Source organism: Cervus canadensis, chromosome 30, assembly GCF_019320065.1.
Source record: "Cervus canadensis isolate Bull #8, Minnesota chromosome 30, ASM1932006v1, whole genome shotgun sequence".
Lineage (NCBI taxonomy): Eukaryota > Metazoa > Chordata > Mammalia > Artiodactyla > Cervidae > Cervus > Cervus canadensis.
The window spans coordinates 10,348,980-10,367,899 of NC_057415.1; the positions used below are offsets into that span (position 1 = coordinate 10,348,980).

General features: G+C 43.7%; 1 protein-coding gene across 2 annotated transcripts in view; it reads right to left on the minus strand.

Annotated features, from left to right (window-relative positions):
- Positions 1–16,957, minus strand: part of FRMD3 (FERM domain containing 3) — a 329,394-nt gene extending 312,437 nt beyond the window's left edge. The window contains exon 1 of one of the 2 annotated variants that reach the window (XM_043453217.1): positions 16,622–16,927. In XM_043453217.1, coding sequence (XP_043309152.1) covers positions 16,622–16,768 — 147 coding nt within the window. In that variant the 5' untranslated portion in view covers positions 16,769–16,927. Of the gene's footprint in view, positions 1–16,621 lie in introns of both variants that reach the window. The other variant, XM_043453216.1, reaches the window with a different exon arrangement.
- Positions 16,958–18,920: the final 1,963 nt, after the last annotated feature.

Here is an 18,920-nt window from a genome sequence, read left to right on the forward strand (position 1 = left end):
TACTGGAGAGTGCTAATCTAAATAAAGTATAGAAAGAGGCTTTTTCAATTCCTCTCACCTATGTTCAATACTTATTTCCAGAAGCCCCCACAGCTACATCCATCAGGTCCTCTCTGGCTGAACTTAGGACTATCCTAACAGGTTAAATTGTCAACATCCGCTGGATCATCGAAAAAGCAAGAGAGTTCCAGAAAAACATCTATTTCTGCTTTATTGACTATGCCAAAGCCTTTGACTGTGTGGATCACAATAAACTGTGGAAAATTCTGAAAGAGACGGGAATACCAGACCACCTGACGTGCCTCTTGAGAAATCTGTATGCAGGTCAGGAAGCAACAGTTAGAACTGGACATGGAACGACAGACTGGTTCCAAATAGGAAAAGGAGTACATCAAGGCTGTATATTGTCACCCTGCTTATTTAACTTAGATGCAGAGTACATCACGAGAAACGCTGGGCTGGAAGAAGCACAAGCTGGAATCAAGATTGCCGGGAGAAATGTCAATAACCTCAGATATGCAGATGACAGTACCCTTATTGCAGAAAGTGAAGAACTAAAGAGCCTGTTGATGAAAGTGAAAGAGGAGAGTGAAAAAGTTGGCTTAAAACTCAACATTCAGAAAACTAAGATCATGGCATCTGGTCCCATCACTTCATGGCAAATAGATGGGGAAACAGTGGCAGACTTTATTTTTCTGGGCTCCAAAATCACTGCAGATGTTGATTGCAGCCATGAAATTAAAAGACGCTTACTCCTTGGAAGGAAAGTTATGACCAACGTAGACAGCATATTGAAAAGCAGAGACATTACTTTGCCAACAAAGGTCCATCTAGTCAAGACTATGGTTTTTCTAGTAGTCATGTATGGATATGAGAGTTGGACTGTGAAGAAAGCTGAGTGCTGAAGAATTGATGCTTTTGAACTATGGTGTTGGAGAAGACTCTTGAGAGTCCCTTGGACTGCAAAGAGATCCAACCAGTCCATCTTAAAGGAAATCAGTCCTGAGTATTCATTGGAAGAACTGATGCTGAAGCTGAAACTCCAATACTTTGGCCACCTGATGTGAACTGACTCATATAAAAAGACACTGATGCTGGGAAAGATTGAGGGCAGGAGGAGAAGGGGATGACAAAGGATGAGATGGTTGAATGGCATCACCGACTCAATGGACCTGAGTTTGGGTAAACTCCAGGAGTTGGTGATGGACAGGGAGGCCTGGCATGCTGCAGTTCATGGGGTCACAAAGAGTCAGACATAACTGAGCGATTGAGTTGAACTGAACAGGTTAGAGGACTTCCCAGGGGGCATTAGTGGTAGAGAACACGCCTGCCAAATCAGGAGACAAAAGAGATGCACTTTCGACCCCTAAGTCACAAAGATCCACTAGAGGAGGGTGTGACAACCCCCTCCAGTATTCTTGCCTGGAAAATCCCATGGACAGAGGAGCCTGGCAGGCTACAGTCCATTGGGTCTCAGAGAGTCGATCACAATTGAAGCAACTTAGCACACAACACGTTAAAGGCATGCTTTGAAAAAGTCTGTAAACTTCCTGACCTGTAATTAAGAAAGATTTGCTTCATCACTGAAGATCACAGATCATGGAACCACTGCCACTCTCAACAGCACATGAAAGCTTAAAACCTCAGCTAAGAACTTGAAACCTCCAGCGTTCCTTGGGGTAGTGCCTGAGACAAAACACTCCATGCGTCTTATCTTTTGCCCTGGAACAGTAGTCAAGCTGACCCTGCAAAACAATGACAATGGTCATTGAACCATACATACCATGCCTCAGTAGGGTTGTCCTAATTATTCTGTAGTCAACAGTAGCCAGTACTGTTTTCTAGACTCCAGCTGTCCACTCCATTGTCTGCACAGTTTGAGCTCATAATTGCCAGCTCCCCACTGCATATTATGGACCTCTCTAGTGACCTATAAAATCAATGCATTTCTCCAGGTTCCTTACAAATATCATGCCTTTTCCTATGCACAGCCTTCTGCCAGAGGCCCTTCTTTCCCTTACTATACCACCTTCTCAACACATTCCCCCAGTCTGTCAGCCAGACAATGCTTACTTTTTCTTTAAAACTCATCTAAGCCATGATATCCTCCAGAAAAATCTTCCCTGGTCTGCCCAGGCTACATTGGGAGCCCCAGCGGCTGCTCCAGAAGTTCTATACAGGAGACACTGTGAGGATGAAGACCCAGTAGAAAGCAGGGAAGGGGATGTGTGACTTCTCTTGAAATTACCTTTTATAGCAAGGTACAACTTTTGCTGAGATTATCTGCAAGGAGAAGCACAAAGTTCTTCAAGATGCTCTTATTTGCATTTAAATGGGAGTAAGAAAATATCTGTGATCCATTTCAAAGAAAATATCTGTGATCCACCCTTTTGAGGAGTAGTGACTTTAGAAGAGGGTGACTAGAGATTAAAGGAGGGTTATACCTTCCCCTAAGTGATACCTTGGTTTCTGTCTCTGCTCCAGTAATATCCTAGTGTTCTCCAATCATAACACTACCATCTTGAAACTATGTGTCTGTCTTCTCTACCAGACTGGAAAGGACCATATTCTTACTTATCTTTTTATCTCTGGTACCCAGACCAGTCCTTAAGAGAGGTGCTATCGGATAAATGAGTGGAGAAGTAGGTGGATGGGTTGACAGATGGATGGATGGATGAATGGATGGACAGAAAGGATGGAATGGGACAATTTTGCCCTCAGACTAAAATCTCCGAAAGGGTAGCGTTCTTGAATCTCAAACTCTGTCACTCTTTCTCCCTCATTCTATTTCCAATAACATCAAGAAAATGTTTTATATTTAAGAACTGCTGAGTTCACTGATGGGGAAAAAGCTGGCATTTCCCACCCAGTGAGTGTGCTAAAGAAACACTGGAGGAAAGAAACAAAGAAACCTTTAACAATAAACATTGGATGATAGCATTAAAAACCTCCCTTACTCTAATGAAGGTACAATTTGGAGATAAACCTAAACCACCTTCCTCTCTGTGGCATATGATTAAAATCTGCTTTGTTCTTCTAATTTGCCATTCTCAAATTACCACACTGCTGCTGGCGCTGCAAACTCAGACGTCGTGGCTGCCCTTGAATTACTGTACAACTTTTCCTCCTTTTCTCCTTTTAATCAGCACTGAACCAAGAAGATGCCATCTACACCTGGTGAAAATCCTATGCCTCCAAACATGAAGACAAAAGGTGCCCGTCAAGGTGACCAACGCCCATCCCGCACTGCCATGATCCCCTCAGAAAGAATCTCCCTTGAGGTTTGGAAACACACGAGGTGAAGTTATCCTTGACTCGGCTCCAGGTGCATACAGTGTTTTTTCCTCCTCTGACTCCAGAGATTTTATTACGCTTCTTCCTAAGCCTTCAAAACAAACAGCCTGACAAGGACATAGCTAGTGCCCAAACAAAAAAACTTTATTTTCATATTTTTCTAGAAGTTTTCTAAATACCATGGCCTAGGATTACTAAGAACTGACTTCCAGAGTCAATCCGAAGACTACAAGGTAAATTTACTATAGGATAGATAGATAATTCTATGATATCATTCGTCCTCTTTTTTTTAAACTTTGTAATTTTTTGAAAGTTCAAAATGCAAGCAATGTCTGTCCCATGCCAAACTTATAAAGGGAAAAGGAAGATATCTTTTAATTGTGTAGGAATGTTAGATGCCAAAATATTCAAAAATACCTGAACAGCTGATGGACATTTTCATTTTGAGGTACACTGAGCTACATTGAGCCACATTTTGACTACAGAAAAGTAGAGAAGAACTAGAACTGTGGTCCTTCGATGACACTTCTAAGAAATCAATTTATTTTCTTTACCCAGAAATGTGGTCATTGTGAGGTTTTCTCCCTGTGTTATTAACAGTTGTCAGTGGAAGAGAATTATATCACTTAGACTACCAAAAAAGATTCAAAAACACAATAACAGTAGTATTTAATGTGTAATCCAAGACCCCATATCTCATCCTAATTTTGCTAAATAGGCAAATTCAGGCAAATCACACCTCTGGATCTCAATTTAATCAACTAACTAATTCACATTATGAGCATACAACTCAAGAAAATCAAGAGGCATATGAGGAGAGAGAAAGATGTTGCTAAATAAAGAACCAATAATTCCCAACATCATAACACTGTAGATGATACCTACATATGATAAAGATCACAAAGACTAGCATTATTTTCAGAACAATGGGCAGGCATACACGTAAAACCCAGCCCTCAAAAATAACATCAGTTAATAACATCAAGGGAAGAATTACTAGCCAATTTATTGATTAGGCTTTGTCCTCTCCTCTATTAAAAAAGTTAATTAGTTTCTGATTTTTTTAAGGTTGCTTAATTTTATTATCAATCCATTTGTAACTGATATTGTATTCAAATTTTCACAGTTTGCATGTGAAAATTCTGATTCAGTCAATCCTTTCCACACTAACATTCACCATTAAGGCCTAGTGCCTCAAAGATGCAAATTACACTTCTGAAATGAGAGGTAATAGACCAAATCGTAATCTGTTAATATGTTAATTGCTTCCCCTGCAACAGAATAATCATATTTAAAACCTTAGCATAATAACAGATCTATTGAGACAAAGCTGTATTGCACATCTAAAATCCAAATCATGTTACCAATATTAAATTATTTCTTTGAGGGATCTTATAGACCTTGAATTTATTTTAATCAACATTCACAATAATCTCCTGGAAACTAAACAGGAAACAAAATTTGCCATTGGATATATCTAAGACACATAAATAGTAAAGAAAAGATAAATTATTGCAGCATAACTTACAAAGTTGTTCCATGACATGTTTACTTCCAGTTTGTATCCTTTTGATAGGATTTAAAAATGTATTATCTAATGTTCATGACACTGTCTCAAAGGGTAACTTCCCTAGAGTGAAAGTCCTATGTTTTGTAAGTCAGAGTCTTATAGCCTGGAGAGGACTTTTTGTCATTTGTTAGTCCAACCTAGAAAACAGGATTCCCACAGGATTCTCCAGGCATGAATACCAGAGAGGACTGCAACCCACTCTGGTATTCTTGCCTGGCTACCAAGAATTCTCTACTCAGATACCCTGCAGGCACTATGACGTCCACATGCCCAAACTCCTCCCCTAATCTGCTTCTCCTTTATCCTGTCTTCTCAGAATCAGCTTCGTGGGTGTGAGATCCATGCTAAGAAGGACCCATGCTTTGTTTAACGGTCTCCTGCTGTGATCTTGAAATAATTTTTTAACAAGAGGCCCCAGATTTTTATTTTCCAGTGGGTCCCCAAAACTTGTGGCCTGTACTGTGTCGGTGACACCATGACCCCTGTCCCTGAAATCAACCACCGGGACTAATCCAAGATTCCCCCTCCCCTCATTGCTACATCCAGTCACGCTGATCATGCCGAAGGTTTTACATCAAGCACAAGATCAGCGTGTTTTGCATGCCTTCTTCCCTTCTTCAAAGAATTGATTTTCACTTGTCCTTTAATTATTACCAAGATTCATCTATACCAGAGATACTGATTGATGCCCCAGTCTGATACAGATGCCTCCTCTTGGTCCTCTACCTGTATACCTGTCCCTATGCTTGTCATGTTGTCCTTGAATCACTATCTTGTCTCTCTTCTTCCAAATGACTGTGAGCCTCTTGATGTCTGATTTTATTTTCTTTTTATCTCCAGTTCCTAGCTCTGTGCTTGGCATATAGAAGATATTTTTAAATGCTTATTGACTAAGATTGAAATTATTTCAAAAAACCTTTACTAATCCACTTTTGAAAAGCATGATGCTTGATCTATACAAATGCTCTTTCCCTTTAGAATGAGCTTCATTTTTTTTCAGAGTGATCCTCTCATTTCCCTCCTGCACCTTCAGGCACAGTCACCAAACAAACAGCTCAAGAGCTTATATTACACCTCGAAGGCATTTTTTCACTGTCCTCTGGGGTCACGGTCCCCCGAGGTCACTTCTGCCAGTGAGAACAGCTGGGCCTCCTATGCCTCTGGGATCTTCCGGCCATGGCTGGCTTTATACACAATGATTTGTTTATGCCAAGGAGTTGCCAGAGCTCCTCCACAATGCCACCAAGAGTCCAGGATACAGGAAGGCAAGAGTGGGAAACGTGGTCCAGAGGGACAAGAATTCTCTCATTAACCCTGAGCGCCCGTAAACACTCTCACAGACATTCAACACTTCATCAGACTGGCCATCATTAGGAAAGCCTGTTTGAAAAACAAACTCTTCATCTGGCTGGGGATGGGAGTCAAAAGGTGTCATTTCATCTCCAGCATCAATGTCTAATCGGTACTTCAGTTTATTGTGATAGACACACCTGGATGGATTTCTTTATTCACTCATTCATTCACTCACTCACTCAAACATTCACTGAACCTCTACCAAGGGAAATGCGCCAGGTGAGGTATTATCCAGAGAGCTAAGGGTCAAAAAGCTCCACACTCAAGGAAGTTAAGAATATTACTATGAAATAGATAATTTCCATTAAAGCCTTACTATTCCAAATGTGGTTCACAGAGCATGGCATCTAGAAGCCTGCGGGAAATGCATAATTTCAGGGCCCTCCTCAGGACTGCCTGAATCAGAGATACGCATTTTAACAATGGCACAGAAGATCCACCTGAATATCCAAAACTGCGAAGCATTTACACATCCCTCCCAGGAGCTGAACGCCAACTCCTTTTAGCCTGAATTAAGTTCAGATCTCAGCTGCAAAACCTGCCCTAAGGGCTCCTGATCATAATCCTATTTTCCTCCATCTATGGACTCCACATCTGGCTCTCTGCTATTTCATAGGAGGAGCAACTTGCAGCCTTTCCCACACAAAGTGGAAACAGAGAGAGGACCATGCTAGCTACTGAATGCCTATCACTCATGCATGTGAATCTCAGATTCTCTATGCAACAAATTCTGTTATTTCCATTCCTGCCATGTTTTCAAGAGTTCCCAAAATGCCTAGTGAGTAAAAGAAGTAACAACTTAAGAATTCAGTGACTGAGGGACTTGATTCAAGCAGTTTATATGTTAACACAATGCATTGTCGCTGTACATTTTCCATAATGAAAAGAGGAGTCTCAAAGTAAGACTCCAAATTATTAGAGTTGAAAAAAAATTAGATTCAGCTGGAGAGCAAGTGCAATTGGGAAATGCTTATGACAGAAGAGCCTGCCCTTGATCTTCTACTCTTAACACTGCAATGTACACACACACACACACACACACACACACACACAGAGGTATATGGTTAATATTAAGAATTTCAAATATACATATACATATTTTTTATACACATGCTGAGATTTTTTACTTATCTGACATCATTTCAAGTACTTATAATTTGCAATCCTGGAGACCCAAGATGCATGGGAGTAGTTCTTTGTTTTACTTAGGACTATTAAAATTTTTTTCAGGAAGTTCAGTAAATTGACAATCACCAAAACCAGCAATTCTTGAGCTTATTGGCCTCAAAATTCCTTTACATTATTGAGGATCTATAGAACTTTTGTTTATTTGGGTGGTATATCTCAATATTCACTGATGATATTTTTTTTTTTTTTTGCATTTTAAAAAAGTACTTTAGTGAAGAATTGAGAGACTGACGAGTTTTTGAAATTATTTAATCAGATAATCCATTTCCCAAGCATTCTGCTCAGCTATGGTCTTAACTGTGTTTGCCTTAACTAGCACCTCTTTTTAAATAATCAATAATTGATTCATTTAAAAAATAACAAACCCATTGCACATGAACATAAATAGCATTCTTTTATGAAAAATAACTTTGTTTTACAAAATAAGGCCAATTAATTGAGAACAGTAGTGCTTTTTACATTTTTAGCATCTTTAGTGTCTGGCTCAATAGAAGACAGCTGGATCCTCCCATCTGCTTCTGTAGTTAATGTGTTGTTACGTCACATGTTTTCCAGCCTCTGGAAAACTCCATTGTACAGTTATGAGAGCATGAGAGTGGAAAGGCAATCAACATCGCAACAAGAGTGACAAACAGGAAAATAGTTTTTTCAACAAACGGTGCTGGGACAACTGGATATCCACATGCACGAGAATCAAGTTGGACCTCTGCCTCACATCATACATAAAATCTAATTCAAAATGGGTCAGATGGGGAGTGACTATTAACAGGAACAGTTTTATTTGGGGGGGATGATGAAAATGTTCTGGAATTAGCAGTAATGGCTGTATATATAGTATATAATGTGAATATACTAAAGCTACTGAATTTGACACTTTAAAATGGTGACATTTATGATATCCAAATCACATATCAGTAAAATAATGAATCAAAGACCCACATATAATAGCTAAAACTATAAAACTGTTTAAAGAAGACACAGGTATAAATCCCATGACCTTAGGCAACAGTTAGTTAGCTATGACACAAAAATCACAAGGAAAAAAAGAAAAAACAGATAAATTGGATTTCATCAAAATTTTTAAAATTTTGACACCATCAGACTAAAAAAACCCACAGAATGAGAAAAATGTCTGTAAATCATTTATCAGATAAAGAGTCTGTATCCAGAATATGTGAAGAATTATTAGAACTCAATAATAAAGCAACAATCCAATTTTAAAATAGGCAAAGGATCCAAATAGACAGTTCTCCAAAGAAGATAGACAAACAGCCAATAAGCACATGAAATGATGGTGAACATCATTAGCGTCAAGGAAATGCAAATCAAAACCACAATAAGGTATCACTTCACACCCACTATGACAGTTTATAATCAAACAGATAATAACAAGTGTTGGCAAGGATGTGGAGAAACTAAAACCCTTATACATTGCTGGTGGAAATGTAAAATGGTGCAGCTGCTTGGGAGAATAGTCTGGCAAATTATTCAATTCAAAAGATTAAACACAGTTACTCTATGGCCCAGTAATTTCACTCCCAGGTATATACCCAAGGAAAATGGCAAATTTTACTGGAATATTCACTGCAACATTCTTCAAAATAGCCAAAAAGTGGAAACAACCCAAATTTTCATCAACTGAGGGTAAAATGTGATCTATCCATTCAACAGAATATTATTCACCAATTAAAAGGAAAGAAATACTAATACATGCTACAACATGGATGAACCTAGCAATTATGCAAGTGAAAGAAGTCAGACACAAAAGATCATTATGTGACTTCATTTTCATCAAATGGCCACAACCAACAAATCTATAGAGACAAAAAGTAGATCAGCGGTTACCTAGGGCTGGGAAGTTTAGGGGGAAAGGGAGTATGACTACTAAAGGGCACAGAGTTTCTTTGGGGGATTGTCTGATTGTGGTGATGGCTGCACAATTCTGTGAGTATCTTAAAGTTATACACTTGAAATGGATGAATTTTATAGTATGTAAATTATATCTCAGTAAAACTCCTTAACCTAAAAGAGGCAAACAACATCTTAGTATTATTTTGAAAATAGTTTGAACACTCAGGGACCCCCTGAAAGGATCTCAGGGACTCCTGGGGGTCCCCAGAATGTACTTTGAGAATCACTGACCCAGACAAAACATCTAGTATGGTAAACTTCCTAGCAGCCATCTTCCCCTCCCCTCTTTCTCCTTTGGAAGAGAACCCTGATTTCCAGGCATTGACCTCTCTCTCCCCCATGCAGACCACCACCAGAAAGAAAACTGATTCCACTCTGAGTCCGAAGGCACCTTAAGCTAATCACACACCTTAAGCTAATCAGCATCAGAACAGTGATTTCACTCACTGTTCAGGGTGGCAGGTGACCCAGGAGGTCTGATCAAAATGACTGCAGGACTTTTGCTTGGAATGCTGAGTTGGAAGTAGTTTTTCAATTCCTCTGGAGGGTGTCCCATGAAAATGTGAGAACTGGAACCACTATAACCATTTCACTACAGTCTGAGGATAAAGCCTCACAAAAAGGCAAGATAGTTCTTGAATTAGATCCCTACTTAACTCAAAATTTCTGGATATGTGATCCTCTGTGTGTGTGTGTGTATGTGTGTGTGTTAGTCACTCAGTTGTGTCTGACTCCTTGCAACCCCATGGACTGCAGCCTGCCAAGCTCCTCTGTTCATGGGATTCTCCAGGCAAGAATATTGGAGTGGGTTGCCATTCCTTTATCCAGGGGATGTTCCCAATCCAGAGATCAAACCCAGGTCTGCATTGCAGGCATTTTCTTTACCATCTGAGCCGCCAGGGAAGTGCTGATCCAGTAAATATCTTTAATGTTAAAGCCAGTTTGAATTGGAATTTGTCAGTTAAGAGCACCCAGCTGATATATTGTCCAGTGATGTGGAGCTAACAGTACTGCATCCTCCCCATGGTCAACACGGGAGAAGGAAACGGCAACCCACCCCAGTACTCTTGCCTGGAAAATCCCAGGGACAGGGGAGCCTGATGGGCTGCCATCTACAGGGCTGCATAGAGTCGGACATGACTGAAGCGACTTAGCAGCAGCAGAAGCAGCAGCAGCATGGTCAATACACTTTGCCTTCACTCCGAGGACATCAAGAGATAAGATCTTAGCAGAGTATTGAAAGAACATTACTTTTCTGTCAGAATATACTTAACACAAAGAGCTGGCCCATGTAATCTAGGCCTAAACAAATCAGAGCTAGACCACGGTATTTAACAAATACCTCTTCTATTCCTTTAGTGTCTGATATTCACTGTACTCTGAATGGCACTCCAGATGAGTCTGATTGAGAAAAGAGTTGGGTCGTCCTTATTAACAGAACATGAGTGGCTGTTACCCGAACCTAGTGCGGATTTCACCTGCAGGCTCATCATGGGGCCTGATTTTGAGCACATATGTATGTTTGCATGTGACCCCCAATTCCTGTTCAAACAGATAAGGAACTTAGGATGCAGTAAACAACTTTCTCCTTCTTAACTAAATTAATTAGAATAGTATTCTGCATTTGGGTGATTTTTTAGCATTTACAACACGCTTTTATAGATTTCATCTCAACAACCCAACAGAGATTGGCAATTGAGGAATTATTATGCCCATTTCAGATTAAAAACAGGAGGCCCAGTGATTCACTTGAGGTCTTACACAGTCAGAAAGTGATGGAGTTTGGGCTTAAAGACATTAGAATCCAAGCCAGAGCCTTCACACTATTTAGGAGTAAATCCAATATACCTTCACATAATAGTAAGACAACAGTCAGTATATTTTCAGTTCTTACTATGGGCCAGGTATTAAGTAACTTGGTATATATTGCATGGGCTTCCTAAGTGGCACTAGCGGTAAAGAATCTGCCTGCCAATGCAGGAGACATAAGAGACGCAGGTTTGATCTCTGGTTGGGAAGATCCCTTGGAGACGGAAATGGCAACCCACTCCAGTATTCTTGCCTGGAGAATCCCATGGACAGAGGAGCCTGGTGGGCTTCAGTTCCTGGGGTCACAAAGAGTCGGACGCAACTGAAAGCGACTTAGCACTAGCACTATATATTGTATGTTTGATTGTTACAACAAGAGCATGGAGTTGTACCATTACTACCCCCACTTTACAGATGAGGAAACTGAAACCAAACTGGTAAAGTGACTTGTCCAAAGTCACTTGACTAGTCAATGGTTAGAGCCAGAGTTCAAACCCAGGCAAGTAGTACTCTGGACCACAAGCTCTCAACCACTTGGCCATGCTGCCACTTCAGCAAGAGCAGAGATGCTTGCTCTACACAAGACAGGGTGTAGCTGCACAGAACCCATGGGCTCAGCAAGGACTGAACTGATATTTAACAACACAAGCTACAAAGGATTATCCAATAATTATTCTTGCTGCGGAATTTGATCATACAAAGATTGCCTAAAATAAGCCAGGGCTCAGCTAACATCTTATTAAACGTTACTAACAGTTTTGTTGTAACGATAATTATTACTCAATTTGACCTATTCTGAAAGACACTACTGCTTACTTAGCCACCAGCAGTTCCCCACCCCCTAACACACACACACACTCCCCTCCATTGCTTCCATGAAGTCAAAGTCCATCTCCCATTATAGAGAGTGAGGAGTACAGATACCAAATATTCACATTTCTAGACTCTTTTACAGCTAAGTTATGGGTATAGGATTCAATCCTGGGCAATGGGATCTAACGGGAGGACTGATGGGAGCCTCCAGGAATGGTGTTCCTCTATGATAAAAAGAAATGCAACAGGCAATCCCACCTCTTACATGGTGGATGAGTTAGTACCTGAAGGACATTCACAACCACCTTATAATGAGAACTCTAAGTGACAAAGGAGACGAGCTAAGGAGGCAGAGTAGAAAGATGGAAAGCGCCTGGTCCATGAAGAGCTGCTGAACAACTCTGAAGCTACCCTGCCTCGGGACTTCTCATTAGGTAAGATGATAAGTGTCCTTATTACTCTAGCCACTTTAACTCAGCTGCTCTTTTACTTGCAGCCTAAACATCCTCTCAAGTCTCAGGAGGCAGCTGCAGAGAAGCAGGGCTCTGGATTCTAAGTCAAATGACACGACTTCAATCTACTTATTTACCAGGTGACTCAAGTTGCCTAATCTCTCTGCACCTCATTTTCTATACCCATAAAATTGAGGAAATATTCAATAACACAACAAAATGGAGATAACACTGGACAGGATTGAACATCACATGAGATAATATGTATAATAATCTGTCAATAGCAATGTTTTACTCAAAGGTAATTGGTCTAGGTAACAGATAAACTATAGACTTTATAAACTGGAGACATCCATTCTAACCCAAATCCCTTATTTTACAAAAGAAGAAACACTGATTCCAAATGTCAAATGACTCACTACATGTCACACTGGTTGGTAACATAACTAAACTATGTATCTCCTTATTCTCAACCCAATGAGGTCATGCTATCCTCATGATGACAGGTAATGAGCTACATTAAATACTGGATCAGTAGCATTTGTTCATTCAGCAAGTGTTTATTGACCACAACTATATGTCAAGTTTGGCTGTAGCTACTGAGACTCCTTGAAGAACAACAACCATAACAAGAGTTCCTACCCTCATGAATTTAACAGCCCAAACAGAAATTATGCAATCTACATCTACAAATAATTATTAAGCACCTACTAGGAGATCCGGAGAAAGCAATGGCAACCCACTCCAGTACTCTTGCCTGGAAAATCCCATAGATGGAGGAGCCTGGTAGGCTGCAGTCCGTGGGGTCGCCAAGAGTCGGACACGACTGAAGTGACTTAGCAGCAGCAGGAGATCAGTCCTGGGTATTCACTGGAAGGACTGATGCTGAAGCTGAAACTCCAGTACTTTGGCCACCTCATGTGAAGAGTTGACTCACTGGAAAAGACCCTGATGCTGGGAGGGATTGGGGGCAGGAGGAGAAGGGGACAACAGAGGATGAGATGGCTGGATGGCATCACTGACTCGATGCACATGAGTTTGAGTAAACTCCAGGAGTTGGTGATGGACAGGGAGGCCTGGCGTGCTGTGATTCATGGGGTCACAAAGAGTCGCTCAGACAGGACTGAGCGACTGAACTGAATGGACTGACTGAGGTGCTATACACAGTGCCAGAGTTTCTATTCAAATACAAATTTTTATAATTTTCCAGCCAATTCCAATAATAACAATCATGTTTACCAGGACTCGATAAAGAATAAATAATATGAAAAGTCTACAACTTACACAATAAAAATCAGTATTAAAAATGACAAGCTCATTAGAAGGACTGATGAACACTCTGCCAGCATCTGAAAATGTGGATGGAATGGGGAAGACAACTAGAACTCTACTCTGCTTGAAACAGCATGACTGAATGAAAGAAGTGAGAACTAAGCCATGTCCTTCCACAGTCTCCAGACTTGCAGGGTTGGCTCTGTTGGAAAAGACCAGTAGAACCAACTCATTGGAAAAGACCCTGATGCTGGGAAAGATTGAGGGCAGGAGGAGAAGGGGGTGACAGGGGATGAGATGGTTGGATGGCATCACCAAGTCAAAGGACATGAGTTTGAGCAAACTCCGGGAGATAGCAAAGGACAGGGAAGTCTTGCCTGCTGCAGTCCATGGGGTTGCAAAGGGTTGGACATGACTTTGCTACTGAACAACAACAATGGGGAACATTCAGCAACTCCTTTCCTTCCCCAGGCCCCTGCCTAGTGCCCTAGACTCTCCTTTTGCTCCCTATCCAGTTGGAATCCTCTTTCACTTCAACTAAACAGTCACATGCAATCGACACAATGCAACAGCATCCTAGATCCTATGAAGAGACAGAGCAAGTGGCTGTCAGGCTGCTGACGCTGAGCCATTACACTGAAAGTTTTCTTTGTCAGCAACACAAATCATATACTTTGGAAAAGAATATTTAAAACCTATTGTTTTGCCAAAAAAAAAAAAACCATAATTCCACCTTGCATGGGTTATAGAGGGAAAATTTGTGTAACACTCTATACACTCTCTTAACTTTGTGATTCTCTAGACCGGAGGGAAAAGGCAAGCAAGAAACAAAAGACAGATGGATTCCCCAGGGTATATACTAGTGACTTCAAAGGTTCTTTTTTTTTTTTTTAATCACTTTGTCTTTGTCCTAAACAAATGGAAAGGTTTTTGTGACCTTATGCTCAGAAATGTAATATCAATTCCCAGGTTTGAAATACTCCAGGCAGGTATAATGTCCAAAATCACCAAAATCATCTTTTGATTCATTTTAATTGATTAAATGATAATCACCATTTGGGGGCAGATGTGCTTCCAAGTAAAACATTTGATTTTCTCAAGCAATGCCAAAATCAACATTTTGGAACATAGCATTTTAACCTCTTTGGCATCAGTTGGGCCATACAAACTCTAATGTTCCAAACTGTTATTAGACTGACTATAATCTACTGTTTGCCAGTTCACCAGACAGCACATACATGTCCTCTGGGGACTATTTATCCATTCTAAGGAAGATTCCCTTCCATAAACAGAAAAGAAAAAACAAAAAACAGTGGTGTCAACTCCAAGTGAGACAGGACAGGGCAGATAGAGGGTGGAGACAGCTCTGGAAAAGTCAACAGCCCCACTCTCTGTGACTGACCCCTTTATTACCTACATATTCAATACGGGTTAAAGTTCCTGTACACCCACTTGAGGACTCAAGGTAAAATGCGCAAACTCCTCTCTCTGAAACACAAGACAATACATGCCAAATGTTTCCATGCAACACTGTGGCAGCAGAAAAACTGCCTATCCCGCTAATCCTTTTATTATTAAGTTTAGCAGCAGTGCTTAGTTCAAAATGAAATCCAAGGTTCTAGAGAAAAGTCAGTGGGAGCCCACTTTAATGGGAGGTCATGGAGCACTACATTCCTGCCGGGAAACTTACCCAGTTGTCATCTTACAAGTTAGGAGTCACTGTCCCCGTGTCACTAGCTCCCACAAAAAGAAAAAAAAAGGCGGGGTGGGGGGGCGGGGAGACCATTCATTAATTCATTCTTAGTTAACACAGCCCAGAAGCAGATTCCTGCCACTGGGAGACGCTGCTTCCATTCATGTCTCAACAGAATGGGTACTCAGTGTTTTAAAAACAGCTCACTCAGTCTCAGACCTTCAAGACTTGAGTAGGTGAGAAGAGGAAATTCCAGAGATAAATAAGTAAAGAGACTTAAAAGTCAAAAGCTAATAGTGCTGAACCCTAACATGACATTTCCAGGTTGTGTGCCCTGAGTCTTGGGAGAGGGCACACACGTGCCTATATATACAAACACTGAGAGTGCCCTCACACACACACACACCATTGCATCTCACAGATCTCCTGCAAGCCCAGAGGCACTTAAGTACTGGAGGATGGAGTTGCCATCAAAGCTGCCTTCGCCTACACAACTCTGGCCTTCTCCAACTTGGTCCAGAGCACAGGTCACCAATATCCCAAAGGGCGATTTCTCCCGGGACCCAGGTCCTGCAGCATTCCCTCCCTGCTGGCCTCAGAGCCCTTTTCCCTGAAACACTCAGATTTCAAAGGATTCCTTTCGAGGTAGCTCCAGTCCGCGCAGCTTGCACCATCCCTTAAGGCTTGGAGCCCGGGGCTGCCTGGCCTCTCTCACTCCCGGGAAACTTCGCCGCTGCCCCACGCTAAGAAGTAAAGGCCACCGGTAGAGGGGAGGCAGGGAGCTGGAGCAGATCCCTGGGATTGAAGGCACCTTCGAGCCCAGGCGCCAAAGAAAGAATGAGTGGATCCATGCTGATGCATGCCTTCTCCACGTGGAAGAAGGAAGACTGGGCGACATGCATGTACCTCTCTGGGTTCTCAGAACTCATATTTCCCGACAGGTTAGGAAACAGAGGGGTTAGAGTCCCCCAGGAGGCAGCTGCCCTGTGTCCAGTATCCTAGGTGCAGCGAGCGAGACGTGAGCGCAGTGTGTAAGCCAGAGGAAGGGGCCCCGGGAATTGATAACGCACGCCCGGTGCCTGCGGGGGACAGTCCCCCACCCCACCCCCCCATCCCTTAGTAGGGCTCCCAGATTCAGAGCGGAGGAAGAGAAATCTGGCTTTCTAGTAGGCCCCCGGGTGGGTTCCTTGCCTCCGCGCGCACGCCCACCCGTAGAGGCCCCCCAGTCCCACGCCCGACGCCTAGTCCGCTCCCTCGCCCCGGCACCTGGATGTGGCAGGAGATCTCCGAGTCGTCCAGCAGCCGGATGGTGCATTTCATCTCCTGGCTGAGCGATTTGATGCTGGAGCTCCGAAAGTGGATCATTTTCATGGTCCTCCTGCCTCTCGGCACACAGTGGCAGGAGGCGAACATGCACCGCGGCCCGGGGAAGCGAGCGGGAGGCTCGGGGCTGGCGCGGCGCTCGCCCGCGCGGACACACACACACTGCCCTGGACACCCGGGCGCGGCTCAGCCCCCGGACAGCAGCGACAACCGGCGCCTGCAGCCACACATGCCGAGCGGCCAGGGCGCGGCAGGCGGGTCCCTCCCTCTCCACGGTCCCCTCCCTCCGCTCCCTCGCCTCCGCCTCGCCCGCTCCTTTCCCCGCCTCCGCCCCTTGCGAGCGCTCCTGCACCTCCCTCCGCTCGGGCTCGCTGGCCGAAGATGCCCGGGGCCCGTGCCCCCCGGCAGGCGCGCGAAGCACTCACTCCCACGCGCGAGGAGCCGCGGCAGGAGAAGGCGGAGAGCGGGCTGGCGCCAGTGGCCGGGACGCCCCGGCAGTGGCCTGCTCCGCTGCCGCCGCCGCCTCTGCGTCAGGCTGGGCCCGGCAGCCTCCTCCCTCTCCGGCCGCGATCACTCTGGCTCCTGAGCGAGCTCGTCCCTGCCCCGGCTCCCCCACGCGCCCGACAGCGCCCTGCTCTGCTTGGCCCCAGCGACTTGGAGGCAGGCAAGGGGGCGTGGAGGGCGATCCAGACCTACACCCGCAGGGAGGATTCCACCGTGGGAGAGGATTATTGGACCTCACAAACCCCGAGAGTAGCATGAGGCCCTTGCCTCGGTACAACAACAATAAGGCTAGTAGTCACAGTCGCTGGTACTCGTGAGGAATTTTGTAAGCCTTTGTTTAATATTAACTGAGAGTCAGTCTCCTCTGAGAAACTCAGAACCTTCCTTAATCAGTTTCTCGTTTATGTCTCCCAACACCTCACTAAGATCTTTGGTAGCAGCACTTTGGGCTTCCCTGGTGGCACAGCTGATAAAGAAATCCGCCTGCAATGCAGGAGACCCTGGTTCGATTCCTGGGCTGAGACGATCCCCTGGAGAAGGGATAGGCTACCCACCCCCGTATTCTTGGACTTCCCTGGTGGCTCAGATGGTAATCCACCTGCACTGTGGAGACCTGGGTTCGATCCCTGGGTTGGGAAGATCACCTGGAGGAGGGCATGGTAACCCACTCCAGTATTCCTGCCTGGAGAATTCCACGATCAGAGGCTCCTGGCAGCTACAGTCCATGGGGTGGCAAAGAGTTGGATCCCACTGAGCACAGCATGGCACATAGACCTCGGGGAGAAGGTCTTTATTCTGCCCCTTCCCCCTTAGAGATTTCCTTCTGCTCCCTAGGAATGGATTCTATTGCCTGAGAATGGAGGTGTGACCCATCCAGTTTTAGGCCAATCTCTGCACTTGGGACCCTGAGATTCCACCTCCAGGATGTTGGGGATGGGAATCTTCTGCCCCTCTGTCTTTCCTAGGGTGGCTCAAGCCCCTGTGTGATGTGCCCATAGGCCCAAGGGGCAGCTGTGGAGGCAGGTGGACTGAGACTGGAGTGGAGTCCAAGCCGTCCAGAAGTGGGAAAAGAGGGAGATTCTCTCCCTGCTGCCCTTTTCTGAGCTCAACAGGTCATTATTAAGGGGTATTTGTTACAGGAAGGACTCATTGCCCAACTGTCAGCTCTTGCTTCAGAGGCCCCCATCCAAAGATATGCCCTGTCTTTGGGTAGAGAGGGATGGTCTAGTCATTTCACCTAAACTTGATACACTCTGATGGACCACATGTACTCTCAGACACCCCCTTGGGGTTGGCTGAGGCTTCCCTGAGGTCTGCACTGCAGTCAGATTCCTCCTTCTACCCCCTCCTGCTTCCTCCCTGTGTTGATGGCTAGTATAAATACCCTGATGTGAAGAGCTGACTCATTGGAAAAGACCCTGATGCTGGGAAAGATTGAAGGTGAGAGGAGAAAGGGAGGACAGAAGATGAGATGGTTGGATGGCATCACCGACTCAATGGACATGGGTTTGAGTAAACTCTGGGAGTTGGTGATGGACAGGGAGGCCTGGCATGCTGCGGTCCATGGGGTCACAAAAAGTCGGACATGACTGAACAACTGAACAACAAATAAATAACCAACAGGCCAAATTCAGTCTCAGCATTTGCTTCTAGAAACTCCAAACTGTTAAGATAGGAGAGTAGAGTTTATTTTATTTAACAGTTGATAGCTTGATTGTTGCTTGTTACCATTTAGATA